Source organism: Carcharodon carcharias, chromosome 2 (assembly GCF_017639515.1).
Source record: "Carcharodon carcharias isolate sCarCar2 chromosome 2, sCarCar2.pri, whole genome shotgun sequence".
NCBI classification, from domain to species: domain Eukaryota; kingdom Metazoa; phylum Chordata; class Chondrichthyes; order Lamniformes; family Lamnidae; genus Carcharodon; species Carcharodon carcharias.
The window spans coordinates 231208063-231225423 of NC_054468.1; the positions used below are offsets into that span (position 1 = coordinate 231208063).

A 17361-nucleotide genomic window follows, 5' to 3' on the forward strand; every position below is an offset into this window, starting at 1 on the left:
CATAGAGAGTTAGGCGATGATGGGGAAGGGAGAGGTTATTTTGGGGCCAGGGTAGAGCATTTTCCAAGAGGCCTTCATCAGTCACTACAAAGAGTGACTGGTCAAAAGGTACGCTGGTTTGGCTCCTACATTGAGCTCCACTGAGCAGCATAACACTTCAAGGCAACAGCAGGACCCATGTTCCACCTGTTTTACTCCACCACCACCTCCACCCCACCCCCAGGGAATATTCAGGACAAATATCTACAAAAACATGATCATGTGGACAATGAATACTTAATTCTTTTGTAAAGGAGGATGCTTTCTATTCCCACAAACCTGTTAAAAAAAATTCCTACCTTCCTCCCCACTCACGATATCACTGAGTTGTTCCTCAATGCCAGAACACACCAGGTTAATTATTTCATTTTGGACGTCCTGAATCTTGTCAAAGTCCGCCACCTTGAAAACATGTTTGTTTAAGGGACGGGAGCCGATGAGTTCCAATTCTTCCAAATCTGCTCCTTTTATACCTGTGGGAAGGGAAGCACAAGGATATTAGAGTTGACAAAGACTTTGCTTTAGCATTTTTAGTGCATAGTGTTGCCATGAAACTTCATTTGTTGGTCATCATCCATGCTCACAATATTTGATGGGTACCTTATGTTTCCCATGATAGCCTACAAGGATATATCGCCTGTCACATCTATGAGAAACATGCCAAAGATCTCAATATCCAAGGAATTAAGCTAAAATGCACTCATTGCTATTCCACAAGCAGATTTAATTCATCAGCCCACAATTGAGAAAAGTAACAAGAACAATCAGAGACAAAGTCAATCAAGTGAAACTCATTAGATGGTGCTAGGCTTGGGGCTTTTTAGATCTTACACAGGGAAAGAAAGAGAGAGACTTGCATTTACACCGCACCTTTCACAACCTCAGGATTCCCAAAGTAGTTTACAATCAATGAAGTACTTTTGAAGTACAGTCACTATTTGAATGTAGGAAACATGGCAGCCAGTTTACACACAGCAAGGCAGAAAGATGAAAGTAAATGAGGAGTTCCGCTGTAGTTTATTTCTGGAAGAAAAGCAAGTTAGAGTAGAAGGCAGTACAAAGAAAGGAGGAGGGAAAGTACATAAGATGATGCATCTGGAACTTGGTTTGAATGAGAAAATAGAAAGATGAGAAACAATGATCCATGTGAATAAGGATCAAGTAAAGGAAAGAGAAAAGATCGCGGCTGTAGGTAAGGGGACAGTTTCCAATGGGAAAACAAACATTTTTCTGTATTTTGTCCAGGAGCGTGAGAGAAAGGTGCCAGAGAGGCTCCCCAGATGTGGGTGAAGTATTCAAGTCTTGGATGGATTTGGACATTGTAGACATTAGATATCATGCCAAAGAAAGCAGCAGCTCTTGGGAATATAAGGTTGGATTCAGGATCGAACGTATATTTTGGTTTATTTATCTTGGGCAGCAAAGGGAAAAACTTTACAGAAATTTTCCACAGGACACTCTGTGTGTTAGGTCAAGTCTACAATAGAGCAATTTGCATGCAGTCTCTGGAAGGAACAGACTGATAGGGCTGGATGACCCTTTTCCTGCCCATGCTTTATGGCGTAAGTGGGACGGTAAGTATGTGTGGTTTTTGGCTGAAGAAAGATTTGAAAGTATAAAAGCAACTTACCCAATGTAAATATTTCAACCCCGATATTGCGTAGAGCTTCAGCGCTTTCTGTCACAGGGTCCTGGGACTTGCCATCTGTGATGATGACTGCTATTTTGGGATAGGATTTTCTTGCTCCAGCAGTTTCGCTAAAGGTGTTCTGTACCAAGTAATTAATGGCTTCACCTTCAAACCCAAAATTAGTCAATTCCAAATCAGTCACTCAATTCAATGACAGCAGTTTCATTCACATCAGGCAGTTCAGCTTCTGCAAAATTAGTGCCTTCCTGTCATTCCCAATTCCCTATGTATAAAGTCACCTGAACCCCTCGATTAGTTGCCAGCCTGTAACTCACACCCACATATCCATATATGTATATAAACCATCCAAACCTCTCGATTAGATTCTAACATGTAACCCACTCCCAGGTATCCATTATTCTATACATAAACCACCTAAACCCCTCGACTATATTCCAGCCTGTAACTCACTCATAGGTATCCATTACCTATTATGTTAGATCTGCTGAGTTTCTCCAGCTATTTTTGTTTTTGTGTTTGTGTTAGGTATCCATTATGCTCTCAGGATGAGCTTCTGTAACTAAATCTTAACCTTACATTGTACTTTAAATCTCAGTTTATAACACAACTTGAGGCTCTTGCAAGCAGAATAAAAGAGACATTCTGTACCAGTCATAGTATTTCCTCCTTTGTAAGGGAGATTAGTAATTGCATTCAGTAGCTCTGGCTTCCGGCTGTAACTGTTTAAGTCGAACTCTGTCCTTGTATCTGAACTGTACTGCACAATTCCAACTCTGGTCTGATCTTCTCCAATGTCAAATGCAGAAACAAGAGAGTAGATGAATTCTCTGATTTTCTTGAAATTTGCCCTCCCCACGCTCCATGATCCATCAACCAGAAAAACCAAATCAGCAACAGCAGAGGCTGAGCACCCTGAAAGGACAGAAAGGAGATTGATTTTTAATGGCAGGAGTTAACAATGATTAATGGTCATGTGCAGCATGACAGACACTCAAAGACATAACATCGCAGCCAGTGGTGAGGCATGAAGCATGTAAGGTGCATAAGCTTTGTAGAGGGTGCGAAGGAGACTTACCTGAATGGTACAAGGGATAAGGAACTTCGATTATGTTGAGATACTGGAGAAGTTGGGATTGTTCTCCTTAGGGCAGAGAAGGTTAATGTAGAGACATGGCTTTTCAAACCATGAGGGATATTTTTTTCAGAACAGTTAGAGAGAAACTGTTTTCACTGGCAAGAGGACACAAGTTTTAAGTAATTGGAAAAGAACCAGTGGAGAGATGAGGAGAATAGTTTTGACACAGCAACTTGTGATCTGGGACGCAGTGCCTGAAAGGAGATGTAAGCAATTTTCAAAACAGAATTGGGTGATATTTGAAAAGGAAAAATTCGCAGGGCTATAGGGAAAGAGCAGGGAAGTAGATCTAATTGGATATCTCTTTCAAAGAGCTGGCACAGGCACGATGGGCTGAATGGCTTCCATCTATGTATATGATCCTATGATTTTACACACATGCAATGAAACAGACCATTGTGTGCGTATGAGAACACCACCACTTTCAAACTCCCCTCTATGTCACACACCATCTGGATTTGGAACAATATATTCGTTCATTCACTGTCTCTGAATAAAAGTACTGGTACAGCACTGTGGGTGTACCTACACCACATAGACTGCAGCAGTTCAAGCAGGTGGCACACCACACCTTCTAAGGGCAATTAGAGATGGCTTTCAAATGCTGGCCTAGCCAGTAATGACCACATCCCATGAAAGAATTAAAAAAACTTAACAGATGGACTTAAATATCTACAACCATTCAGTAAAGGAGCACGTAAAGCACTCATAACAATCATAAAAGCACTGGCATCCTCTTCTTTCAACTTACCATTTACAAACTAATGCGCCAAAGGTTAAAAGTACACACACACCGTGCAATTATGTCTGTTGAGATCACATTCTAATCAGAAATGCAATTAACCACATCTGGATTTACAATTAAACACATGTGCCAAGTGGCTTACATGTTGGAGAAGACTGATTTATTCCAGCTCCCACTTTCAGATGGGACAGTGTCCAGCACTCCTCCATAAAAAAATATTCTAACAGCACTCTATTATCAAAGGAATATCACTGTTAGGAGACTTACAGATCTCCTTCCATCATCTCTGCAGCAGAGAATAAACGTCCCCTATATGACAACATCATCACCACATGAACATGGTTCTACATTTGTCCGCTCGGATTGAGAGGCCTGGTTTCAACAAAGTTCCATGATGCCAATAATACAGCAACTGGCTTTCAGCATTCCAGAACGAAGCGACCTTCTTTTCAGTGCTCACACACAATGATAGAAGTGGAGGAAGGAGGGGTCACAGGGACATTCATTTTTTTCAGGCAGCCACAATAAAAGTAGGCACAAAAGAGCAATGGAAATCCCAAATCGCTTTCATCTTCGAGCACAATTTGGAGTAACAGTTTGTTACTCTTATCCATGCCCATGTCACCTACAAAATCAACTATCCCAATACTCTCCTGGTCAGTCTGCCATCTACTACCTTCCGTAAACTTGAGTTCATTGCAAAATTCTCCTCTCCAAATTCTAACTTGCACCAAGTTCTATTCACCACCCTTGTGCTCCCTGCACTGCATTGACTCCCATGCAGTAACTCCTCAATTTTAAAATTCTCATCCTGGTGTTCAAATATATCTGTGACCTCACCCCTCTCTATTTTCGCAACCTCCTCCAATTCTACACCACACCGAGATCTCAGCATTACACCAGTTATGGTCCTTTGCACATTCATGATTTTTATCACTTCACTGTCGGCAGCCAAGACTTCAGTTGCCAGGACAAAAAGCTCTGGAATTTCCTTCTTAAAAATATGTGACTCTCTACCTCCTCCTCCAAGATTCCACTTAAAACCTACCTCTTCAGCCAAACTTTTTGTCACCAATCATAATATCTCCTCACATCACTCAGTGTCAAATTTTATATGATAATCTTATGAAGCACCTTGGGACTAATTTTAAATGAGCCTTTTTAAAAATTGTTTCTCAGGATGTGAGCATCACTGGCTAGGCTAGCATTTATTGCCCATCCTTAGTTGCCCTTGAGAAGGTGGCAGTGAGCCACCTTCTTGAACCGCTGCAGTCTATGTGGTGTAGGTGCACCCACAGCGCTGTTAGGGAAGGCGGTCCAGGATTTTGACCCAGTGACAGTGAAGGGATGGTGATATATTTCCAAGTCAGGGAGATGTGTGGCTTGGAGAGGAACTTGCAGGTGGTGGTGTTTCCATGCATCTGCTGCCATTGTCCTTCGAGGATAGTATAAATACAAGTTGTTGGTGTTTTAGATTCTGAACCTGAACGTTGAGTATTTCTGAGGCGACAGTGGTGACTGAAGATAAAACCATCAAACTTACTTTGAGAAAGATCTTCTATTTTCTTTGGTCGTTTAGTCGGTATGCGACCTGACTGAACTAGGAGGGAAATAAATAAATATGTAAGCCAGCAAATAAGTTCATTAATATTCCATTAATTAACCACGACTAAATAACCCAGGAGTGAGTATTGTAATTCACCGTGAGACCATAAGACAATAAGACCATAAGACATAGGAGCAGACATTAGGCCATTCGGCATATCGAGTCCGCTCCGCCATTCAATTATGGTTGATAAGTTTCTCAACCCCATTCTCCCGCCTTCTCCCCGCAACCTTTGATCCCCTTACCAATCAAGAAAGGTGCGCAGTGGTGCACTCAAAGTATTGGGGAGAGTAAACATGGGCAGGACTTATTGTCATTCTATCATTGAGGAGGAGTGAAAATATTCACATATCGTCCAGACAGGGACAACCGGTTCCCTTCCCCGAAGAACATAAGCAAACCAGTCAAATTTTTTACAACAACCTGGCAACTTTCATAATCGGTGTTTTTGTTCTGCTGCCAGCCCAGAAATGACCAGATTTATTAATTCACTTCACAACTTGTCATTGATGGAATTTGAGCTCATAACTTCTAGGTTCCAACCAAAGTATCTATCTAATTTATGTTCTTTAATTATGGCAGTAACCAGGATAAAAGGTGAATTAATATAACATGACATGCACATGTTATAAAAGGTACCATATATGCATGGACTGAGTCTTTTTTGGCACCCTCAACCCATTTAGAACCTTAAGGTGCAGTTTGTACCTACTTGTGAGTTGTCCATAGACTGGTACACTTTCTGACGACTGGTCAAAGGCAATTAACGTCACCACATATTCCACATCAGGAACTAGGTCTGTTAACGTGGTTTTGCCATCACGCTGGGACAATATAATTTCCCTTGCTGGTCCAGCTAGAGTAGCACAAATGATCCATTGAAAAGACAAGAAAGGCACACATTAAAAAAACAATGGTAATGCAAACGATATCAGAACTTAAAAAACACACTTTGGGGAATATCAGTGAAGCATTTTTTGTGGCTTTTATAAAACTACAATAAACTCTGGAGGGTAATTTTAACCTAATCTGCCTGGAAGGAAACTAATGGGATCCAAAGAAAAATTGGACAGGGTGTTTGACTGCAATTAAAAGCTTTTGGATGGATCAGTTAGAATAAAATTTCAATATAGTGAAAAAGATTCTGGGCTCCATTGGTTCCATAGCAACTAGACGTAGTTAAATTAAGAACCAATAGGCTGGAGGAGACTGCACAGGTTCAGGAATATAAACAGACTCCAGATCAGGGAGTTGCATTTTGCTTCTTTTTCATTATTCGAATTTTCTCCATCCTCTTCGGAAACCGGTTGAGCAGATTTTCCAAACGCGAGCTCCCTTTGAGAAGCCTCACATGTTGGATGCCAGTACCAGAAATTCACGGAGCATATTCCTCATTACTGTCAGTTCAATGACAGAGAATGTATGGAAGCAAATACCCACTGCTTCCGACTAGCATCAGTCCACTCTGCAAGGAAACAGTGGGAAGGTGGAGTCAGTTGGCTGAACTGGGGCACAGGCGATTGGGCTCTTTAAGAACAGGAACGGGTCATTGGGACTAGTAAGTCTGCCCTCTTGAACTGACCCGATCCTCAGGTTTTCAGTCTATCCTTATCATTGGCTCTGTTTATGGCACAGGCATGTGGCTACAGCCTGGATTTAACAGGGAGGTCATGCCCCCTACCCGCTCCCTGGAAGAAAATTCAGTCGGAAATGGGCCAACTTTTAAAAAAAAGGCCATCCCACAGCAATAATGATAAGCTGGGGTGCGGCTATCACGAGCAGAGCATGGGACTTCCACCCATCCAGTGGAAGGAAGTCTCGCCCTTGAGAGCTGCTGACCAGGTTTTTGTTGGGTAATGTTTAAAGGGGAATAAATTACAAAATGCAACAAATATTGCGGTAGCTCGTTAGGTTTTAATGGGTAGATCATGTCCATGTGCAACAGAGTAAAAATGGGTGACAATTATTCAAATTTCGTGGACTTAAAAACGCAGAAAAATGTAACATGGACTGCTGTACACAATCACCATTTTACACCATTGGCCAAAGTCAAAATTAGCACCAATGGCATTACTGCAAGATTTGTCAAACAAACAGAAAACATGATCAAAGCCTTTGTGATTAAGTGTGCTATGACACAATACTGCTTTTGGCCCAACATGAGAAATTCATATCAAGATCGGCTTCTTCCAACAGGATAACTTCCAAAAATATGAGAGCAGTGGATCCTCTGGAGACCAGTGACCACAATATGATTAAATTTAAGACTTTCTGGCAATCTTAAAGCAGAGACAAAGGTAACAAAAACAGATGGCTTTAGAAAAGTGAGCTTTTCAAAGAATATCAGTTGAATAATTTCTAAAACTATATACGAATGACAATAATTAGCTCATCAGTGTTCCGGAGCATCTTGGAGTCAAATTGGTAGAGGTATTTGGAAGTCCAAAGGAACTCAAGACTAACAACTTCCTTGAGCCAGGTATCTATTTTTCTTAACGCACAGAGGAGACTATAGGGGAGATTTGCAAAGGCTCTGGTTATCGTCATGAGGGTTCATTGACCACTGCAGGTCCTCTGGAACTGAAGTCAGTGAAAAGCAAGACATATGTTTAAGTTGAAGACTAAGCTGATCCAGGCAACTACAGGCAGTTTGGAATGCATTCTGGCTTATTATCTGTCTAAAGGGTAGGACCTGAGTATTTATACAGGATTAATTTTATAAGATAGCCAGCATGCGTGTAGAAAGGGAAAATCCAACTTGGTGAACCTCTTTGACTAAGCTTTTAGTCACCTGTCCTTAATATCTCCTTATGTGGCTCGGTGTCAAAGTTTTGCTCCTCTGAAGTGTTTAGTGACATTCTAATCATGTTAACAAATGCTACATAAATGCAAGTTGTTGTTCTTATTGAATCTCCTTCCATCCCCTACTTCATCTCACCCCCATTATCATATACTTCTATTCCTCTCTTCCTAGTGTGGTTATCCAGCTTCCTTCCCTTAAATGCATGATGCTATTTGCCTCGATCACTGCCTGTGGTAGCAAGTCCAACATTCTCACCACTCTCTGGGTAAAGAAGTTTCTCCTGAATTCCCCAATTGGATTTATTAGTGACTGTCTTAAATTGATAGCCCCCTAGTTCTAGTCTCTCCCCTACCCCTACAAGTAGAAACATCTTCTCATTTTCATAGGAAGAGCATGGAGAGACAATATAAGATAAGGGCATGCAGGAGCATAGGTTTATATGTGCATAAGTCATTAAAGTTGGAGAGAGCAGTTAATAAAGCATACAGTATTCTAGGCTTTATTAATAAGGGCATAGAGTACAAGAGCAAGGAGGTTATGCTGAATTTGTATAGGACATTAGTTAGACCTCAGCTGGAGGATTGTGTACAGTTCTGGGTGCTGCACTTTAGGAAGGGTGTGAACGCATTGGAGAGAGTGGAGAAGAGGTTTACAAAAATGGTTCCATTCGGTTAGGTAGATTGGAGAAGTTGGGACTGTTCTCCTTGGAGAGGAGAACACTATGAGGGGGCTGGACAGATTAAAAAGGGAGAAACTGTTCTGACTTGTGAAAGGGTCGAGACAAGAGAGCTCAGATTTAAAGTGATTTGCAAAAGAAGCATGTGCGATGTGAGAAAAAGCTTTTTTACACAGCAAGTGATTTAGGTCTGGCATGCACTGTCTGTAAGCATGTTGGAGGCAGGTTCTATCAAGATATTCAAGAGGACATCAGATGATTATTTAAATAGAAAAAATGTGCAGGGCTATGGGGAAAAGGTAGGAGAATGGCACTGAGTCATAATGCTCGTTTGGAGAGCTGGTGCCGACATGGTTGCCAAATGGCGTCTTTATCACTGGCACAATTCTGTGATTCTGTGAACCTCTTTAGCCTTTTTAAGAGGCAGGGTTCCTTATTGTATTTGAACATTCATAAAGTTTTCTGCAAAGTTATCTATGAAAGACTTTTTATTGAACTCAAAAGTTTCAGGAATCCAGCCCAGAGCAGGAATGACTCATTGATCTGAAAACAGTTAATGAAAGTTATTGAAAGTATTTGTTGGGGGTATGTCAGGTTAGGAGGTGCTGAGTTGAAACTTGTGCTTTGGGCTCGATATTTCCAGTCTATAAGTGATCTGGATACTGAACACAAATGTACTGTTATCAGCTTTGCTGACAATACCAAAATAGAGAGATATGCAGAGGCAGAAGATGCACTAAAGGTTTGTAGAAGGATTTTGGTCGAGGTTGCAACTGAACAGACAAGCGACAAATGAAACTTCACTGACAAATACAAAGAATGCATATTGGTTAATATAAGTGCACCAAATAATTAGGAATCAGTTACCAGTGGGAAACTTAGCAAACACCTTGGGGCGATCACTCATAGAATCAGGAGGCCATTCAGCCCATCATGCCTGTGCTGGATATCAGGTTAACTTTGAGTGTCTTAAGCATTTTGGGGTGGCATAAAGGAACAGAGTATTTGGATATGCTGAAAGAACAGCACAGTTCAAACCCGCAAAGATTACACTCAGGTTTCATGAGGTTGCTTATTGGTTTCAATCATGTAAAAAAAATGGTACAGATGTACTGGAGAGAGTACAAATAAAATCAGAGGATGAACTAGGATTAGTGAACCATAAGCTTTTTAAAGAAGGCATTGAAAGAAGGATTTCATCAAGGTCTGTGAAGTAATTTATGGGATAGATAAGATAAACCCAAATAATACTTCAAAGTAACTCTCAAGATTTGGAGCAAAAGATGTCAATAATCTACTACCAAAGGACTAGGCAGGAACTATTCAATTCCCATGAATTTAACTGTAACCCCAGTGAGTAAAAAGTGTTCAAAAGGGATAAGGTTGCAATTTGCATTGTACACATTAAACCTAGAGTAAATGTCTCTCACGTTCAGTAACAATTCATGCTGCCTCTTCCAAACGTGTCCCCGTTTTGTTAACCAGTACAATAACAGACAAGCAAAAATTGCAAAGTTCAAAGCACAGCCTGGTGCTAAGATCAGAGGGTTAGCGTGGAGGGTTTTGATTTGACAGCCAAATAAGTTTTCATCGTCTTTTTGACTTTTCTTCTGCAGACGTCTATATTTCATGCTGAAGAATTTTCAGCTCTTTGCAAACAGAATGGAAAAAGTGACATCTGGAACAGATTATTACCTACCCTCATCCCCACCCCCACCCAACACGGCAGCTCAGTGCTTAAGGAATATGCATTAAGAAGAAAGATGATGGAATTCTGCCTACATTCCATTACTTTGCTCTCACTGTTCACAATGGAGACCACATGTAAAGCAGAAATGAAAAGAAGCAGGTCCCCGAGTACATGACAGACTTCACATCAGTGGCAATGAGCAGGATATGAACTTGAAAGCAATTCCCAGAGGATGCTCATGTCTAAAACCAGTCTAGACACTGGTAGCACTGGTTCCCGTGATGCCTTTTACAGGACCAGGAATGGAATGATACATTTGGTACTTTTTTCCCCCCCAGTCTGGCTGTCAGTGGAAAATGTCGTCACTGGCGACTGACAACTCATTCAATGCTCCCAAGCTTGGAGATCAAGATGCAAAATCCTCCAGTTTCAAAGATGTTGGGGATTTGTCAAGCTCTTTCCTTGTGGTTGCATTTAAACAGCAATTTCAGCACTGGAAAATGGGGATTTCAGACATAAATTTCAGTGTAAACATGGGTTCAGCAGTCTAGCTTCCCATCTCTCTGTCACACTTTTCATGCCAAAATAGGAACGATTCTGGTAGATCTAGTGTGAACTGGGTGTTCAGACCCTGAATGAACCTGAGAAATTCATTTTCAGTTTGATGTGTGAAACGCAAACTGTATCTTTATTGCTTTCAAACAACTTTTAGCCTCACTGACAAAGCCATGGAGTCTAGTGAAGTCATTTCTACCTGGTAGTCATCTTACTGGGGCCCCTTGATCCGACGAGTATGTGGACAAGAAGCATAATTCACCCAGGCTGTCAAGTGTTAGATTATGAGGAGAGATTGCATAAAGTAGGTTTATTTGACAACTAGATAGAGGTGGTTTGATTGATTTTTTTTTAGGATTTTGTCACTGGGCGGGGGCAGTCTAGGACAAGTATATAACATTAAAATCAGAACCAAGCCATTCAGGCGAGGAGTTGAGAGACACTCCTTCATGCAAAGGGTATTAGAAGTGTGGAACTCTCTTCTACAAACAGTGGCTGTCTGCTCAATTAATATTTTAATATGAGTGACAGAATTTTGATGGACAAGGGTATGAAAGGATATGGAGCCAAGGTCGGTGGATCGAGTTAAGATACAGATTAGCTATGATCTCATTGAATGGTGGAACAGGCTCGAGGGGCTGAATGGCCACCTACTGTTTCCGTGTTCCAATGTCTTCATTCCCCATATGAAATCACAGAGGAGATCAATTCATCTATATTTAGAACAAACTTGAATCACTTTGAACCTGGTCTATTGCAAAGATAAAGCAAAGATTATAACTTATATATTTTATTTTAAAGGAAGAAGATCTAATAAGGGCCAATTATGAGGATTTTCTCCCAGCAAAGGACCATGGTGAATTTGAGTGAATTGTGGTTACAATCTTCAGCCTGCGCTCCCATTGAGCAATGCTTTATGCTAATTCCATATGCATTATCTGCCTTGCAAAATTGTATTTAGTTATCACATGGGCATTTATAATTAAGCAAGGTTAAAAAATTAACATGTAGCCAATATCTGGCATTCATAGTCTATCAATTCATAGACATTAATATGGCTAAAATGGATGAGTGATTTTTTTGTTAGAATCTGTCGCATCTTTTAAATCTGGTGGTAAACATGATATGTGACATTGGCTGATACTTTCCAAGTCACTGTCATTGATAATAGCGGATGCATGCTTAGTGCATTTGCATGATATTCCTTAGTCTGCTTCTTTGACATGAAGTTTAACCTGCCTGAAATAATACCTGCATTTAAGCAGCAGAGAATTAATGTTTATGTTACACATTCTCCTGCTCCTATCATCAATAGAAATTTACTGCCTTGTATTTTATATTTATATCCATGACTAAAACATGGATTACCAATTTTTTTGCCAGGCCTTTCACAGCACAAAGGGAACATAAAGCAGAGAGGGGACTTTCCTAAGACAGGATTTAACTTCCCTTAGTTTACAGCGGGAAGGTGCTTCCTGAAAACTGAAGGTATTGAGGTGTTATCCACTACGCATCATCCCTTACACAGTCAGCTCTTTATGTTTGGTAACTGAGCAGAACAGGTCAAGAAGGTCTCAGGTTTGCTTCTCCAGCCTGTGATGGAATGGTTCCTATGTCAACTAAGGTAGTGGTGATGGTGCCGATTTTGACTTTGGTGACTCCAGTTTAGAGAGGAAAAAAATCAGCCTTAGTTCCCACTCCAGATCCCCATCCAGTGACTTCTAGAATGTCTGCACCTGTGGATCTTGACTCATTCCTGATGCCCCTGATAGCACCACCACACCCCATAATGGAATAGCCTGCTGACGTTCACTGTCGAGGCTAAGGGTTTCCAAGCTTTCTTCCTTCAGGAGTAACACGAGTGCCTACAATTGAGTCTCAGGAAACACTTGCTAAAGTCCACATTCCCATTAGTTTCCACCTATCTCAATTTTCGCATACCAGCAGATCTCAGTGTTTTGATTTAGGATTTATCCACCAACAAGGCAATTACAAAAAAACTGGCCCATTCCAAACCAACAAAATTGAAATGTCACAACACCAGCAAAAAAAAATTGTAGGTAAAAACAGAAATGAATTGCCTGGGTTTCATGGACCAAATCATCAGAACAAAGAAACTATGTGCAGCCCACAGGCCATGGCCTAGACTGGCATACATAGTTTTTTTTAAGCCAGTAACCATGGAAACAGCTCCTAATAAGGGGTCATCACCATCAGAAGTAGGGAGAAATTTAGGGGAAAAACAAAAATAACTCATTAAGCAGATTTCACTGCCTGAGCAAAAAAAAGGGTCCCCCTTTTCAAACACAACCAGATTTTTATCTTATTAGTGAACCACTAATGAACATGTTAAATTTAGTTTGCAAAAGAAGAAACCATTTACATTATTTCCATAAAAGCACATTTCTTTTTAAGGAGTTCCATTGCCATAACCGTAGCCAAGGGACATTGAACTCAAAGAATCACTGGAATGCACACGCAAAGCTCTTTGGCGCACAGGGAATTATTTTTACTACAAGCCTGTTAATACACTGATGATTTTTCAGAGCTTGAAATGCTTTACAACATGGACCCTCTACACAGACACGGCAGATAACGTTACTGGGTTTTTAATGCAGAGACCTGGACTAATAATGCAGTAAATGTGATTTCAAATCCCACCATGACACTGTGGGAATATCCGTCATCAGTGAACTTCACTTGTGCGGAGAGGCCGGAGAAGCTGGAAATATTCTCCCTGGAGCAGAGAAGGTTAAGGGGAAATTTAAAAGAAGTATTTAAAAGCATGAAGGGTTTGATAGAATTAGTAGGGGGAATCTGTTGCAAGGGCAGGAAGGTTGACAACCAGCAGTCAGGATTTAAGATAATTGGCCAAAGAACCAGAGGGGAGATGAGAAACTGTAAGCGGCGAATTTTTACTATCTGGAATGCGGCCTGAAAGGGTGGTGGAGCAGCTTCAACAGTAACTGTGAAAAGGGGAGTTGGATAGATACTTGAAAAGGGTACATTTTGCAGGCCAATGGCTAAACAGTAGAGGGTGAAGGACTAATTCTGCAGCTCTTTCAAAGAACTGGCATGAGCATGAAGGGCTGAATGGCCTCCTAGGTGGTGTAATTCTCTGACTTACACCTCAGAAGTCCTTCAATAGCTGTTAAGCGCTTCTGGGGGCCCTGCGATTGTGATAGGCCTTATAGAGTTAGCAGTTACTTGTTTGTTTTGCTGGTGAAGGATCAGGATAAAGGACACCCATTGTGGAATAGCTCTCTATTATAAAATAAAATGCTTGCAGTGCAGCTTCATTCTATGAACTTCATGTTTAGTGCCAGCTGCAGCACTGTTCACTCACCTGTCGTGGGTGCTAACGTTAATCTGTAGCCTTTTATTCTGCTGGGCGATCGTTTCCACGTCATTTGAACACTACTTTCAGTTAAAATTTTAAACTTCAGCTGTGAAGGAGGCTCCACTGCGGAAAGAAAAACGTCACAAAAGAGAAGAAGTCAATCTCGGCCTGGACCCCCGCTCTACGATCAAAGCAAGAAAATATTTTTTTATGAAAAGACTGTTCACACTGCAATGCTTAAAAGCAAGTTCGGTGGCAGCTATAAGCGTTTCGAAACCTACGACTTTGCATAAATTTGTTTCCAACAATAAGCATTAGGAGTTTGATGTCTATTGTTGGCGGGTAGAGAGGACCATATAACACAAGTGTCAAAAGCTGACATGAACACAAATTAATATTGACATAAAATATAAACAGCACAAGGAGAGCCACAAGACATTGGGTTTTGCACCTTCAGGGGCAGTTCACGAGTTGCCAGCAAAAAACAAAAAAAAAGATAAAACAACGATTAATAACACACCCAAGTACAGGTAGAGCGGCTACATAGATACAATAACCCAAATAGGCAAACATCTAACAGTCAATCCGGGACAAGTTTTGAACATTGCATGCTAGCTGCACTCAATACATAGCTTGTCAAATTACTCGCCAGAATAATAGACTTTAAGCCTTCACATCTTGCCTGAAAGTTAGGGAAGTCAATATGTCCAATTAGTCGTTAAGAAACTGCAATGCAACCTCCACTAATCTTGAAAGATTGGTTGCAAACGGTCTTTCTTTTTCATACATAATTTTAAAAATATAAATTCGGTAACCAACTTGATTGGATTCCATTTTTTTTAAAGTTACTTCACTGAAGCAGTTTTTTTAAATAAGTGTTTTAAAAGATTTCATAACACCTTATAACACTTAATTTAGTGTTGATGGGAGCTTGTCCTTATTCACTAGAATGGCTGATTCGTACAACATCGATTATCATTTTGGTCAACCTATAATCGCAGCATATTTAATTAAATATTAGCATCATTGTAGGTCTGGTGTCAAACTAAAACCTGAACAATTGAAAGTTGCGATAATTTATTCAAGATCGGTGGTAATATGAACACAAAATAGTGACTGACTTATTTAAAAATAACTTTTATTTTAGTTAAGCAACCAAGGTGAATGGCCCACTGAGTTTAAACACTAGCTAGACATAAGAAGTTAGTCTAATTACAAAAAAAGATGCACACACACAAACCAGTACTGCATGATCTTCTGATAATTTGCTAAAGCTTCTGTATTGAAAGAAATCATGAGAAGATGCTGTTAATTTGTAAACCAGGCCACACACTGGCAATCTCCAAAACACCTGCTGGTGTTTGAGAGAGATCTCGCTGGGTGTTGCTGAAACACTCAACATGTGAACAGACAAGCTTTTTCACAGTCACATAATCCACAGCCAGAGACACTGCAAGACATTCACGGGGACCTTCACAAAGAAACGTGGGTGTTGCGAACAACAGTACTTCTGTAATATAATCCTGTATTTCACTGTGTATATAATCGTCCATATTTCCTCTACACCCACACATACTAGCGCCCAGCTCATTTTAACCTAACCTGCCGGGCGGGTAGGCCGTGGGATCGAGTGGAACGCCTATTTCAAGATTATTAAAGGATTTTTGTAGGGTAGATAGAGAGAAAGTATTTCCTCAGCTGGAGCGTGGGATGGGGCAGCGCACAACAGGCTCTTCAGCGGTGAAGTCAGGAAGCACTTCATGACACAAGGGGTAGTGGAAATCTGGATTTCTCTCCCCCAAAAGCGATTTTTAAAATGAACTTATTCTTTCATGGGATGCAGACGTCATTTGTTGCCCATCCCTAATTGCCCTTGAATTAAGTGACTTGCTGGCCCATTTCAGAGTCAATCACATGTAGGCCAGACCAAGTAAGGACAGCAGACTTCCATCCCTAAAGGGCATTAGTGAACCAGATGGTTTTTTTTTTTAAACAACATACAATTAATGATAGTTGTCATGGTCACCATTACTGAAAGTAGCCTTATATTCCAGATTTTATTAACTGAATTTAAATTCCAGTAGCTGCCATGGTGGGATTTGAACCATGTCCCCCATTGAGATTTCAATGGAGAGTAAATGGGGGGTGGGGAGTGGTGCAGATTTAAAACCAGAGTTACATCCAATCTAGTCAGTTTCCCAGTGCGGTTGGGGGGAGGTTAAATTGCCCCCAGTTTGTGTCTTCGCAATCTGTTCCCTTGACCCTGTAGATTCTCAGCCTCTTTCAGATATCCCCCGTCACTCGCAAAATACAGGAATCCCTATACACACAGAAGCACTGTAACAAAACTCACGAGAACTTAAAAAAAAAACATTTGGAGACATAAATGGATTTAAAACCTTTGATTAGAGACTGATTGTTCACATTAATTAGTGTCTCACACTCATGCAGATTGAAACTGATGGCAGTAACACGAGTTTCCACCCTCACACAATGAAAGCTTGAACACAAAGGACTTTTCCACATATTTTATAATGATATTCCCATTCTTGCAGTGTACATGCACTGGGCAGTGTTTATCACTCAGTCCAAGGGTGAAACATGCATTACAGTCTCAAGTTTATATTTATTTAACGCTTGTGGCTACAAATAAAGAAATCAAACATAATAAATAATTCTGCTGAGTTGTTTCCTCATAAATATATACATTTTCACAACGCCATGCAGTCTTGGAGTGCAAGGTAGACTAAACATGCTCTAAACACATGACTAACTCACATGCACGAGTTACTGTTAATATCTGAAGTAAGTTTATTGTCCTTCACAAATCATTCTTTACGTTAGTGTCTAGGAGGGTAGAATATCATTGTAAAATATCCTTCTTGTTTCCAAGATCTACAGCTCAGGACAAATTTAATGCAAAGGTAGACAAAACTGAGCTGAGCAGACATTTTTTTTCCAAATATAATAGCAAATTTTTGTCATTAAAATATCGTTAGGTGGAAATAAATACAGCATTACCAACCTGGGCGTGTGTTTTTTTTTTAAATTGGGGCAAATGTTTCGCAGAGGGATGAGTGTCAGTCAGTGCGTCCAGACTTTCACTGACTCCTCCTGTCAG

At 40.5% G+C, this 17361-nt stretch overlaps 1 protein-coding gene across 2 annotated transcripts in view; it reads right to left on the reverse strand.

Moving 5' to 3' along the window:
- LOC121289991 (collagen alpha-1(XII) chain-like) overlaps positions 1 to 17361 on the reverse strand; it is a 278622-nt gene that overhangs the window by 242577 nt on the left and 18684 nt on the right. The window contains exons 3-8 of one of the 2 annotated variants that reach the window (XM_041210101.1): positions 14247 to 14363; positions 5889 to 6032; positions 5114 to 5170; positions 2339 to 2602; positions 1670 to 1834; positions 339 to 512 (exon numbers count right to left, since the gene is read on the reverse strand). The exons of the other annotated variant lie outside the window; for it this stretch is intronic. Of the exons in view, the coding sequence (XP_041066035.1) occupies positions 339 to 512; positions 1670 to 1834; positions 2339 to 2602; positions 5114 to 5170; positions 5889 to 6032; positions 14247 to 14363 (921 nt within the window). The remainder of the gene's footprint in view (positions 1 to 338; positions 513 to 1669; positions 1835 to 2338; positions 2603 to 5113; positions 5171 to 5888; positions 6033 to 14246; positions 14364 to 17361) is intronic. 2 annotated transcript variants of the gene reach the window in all.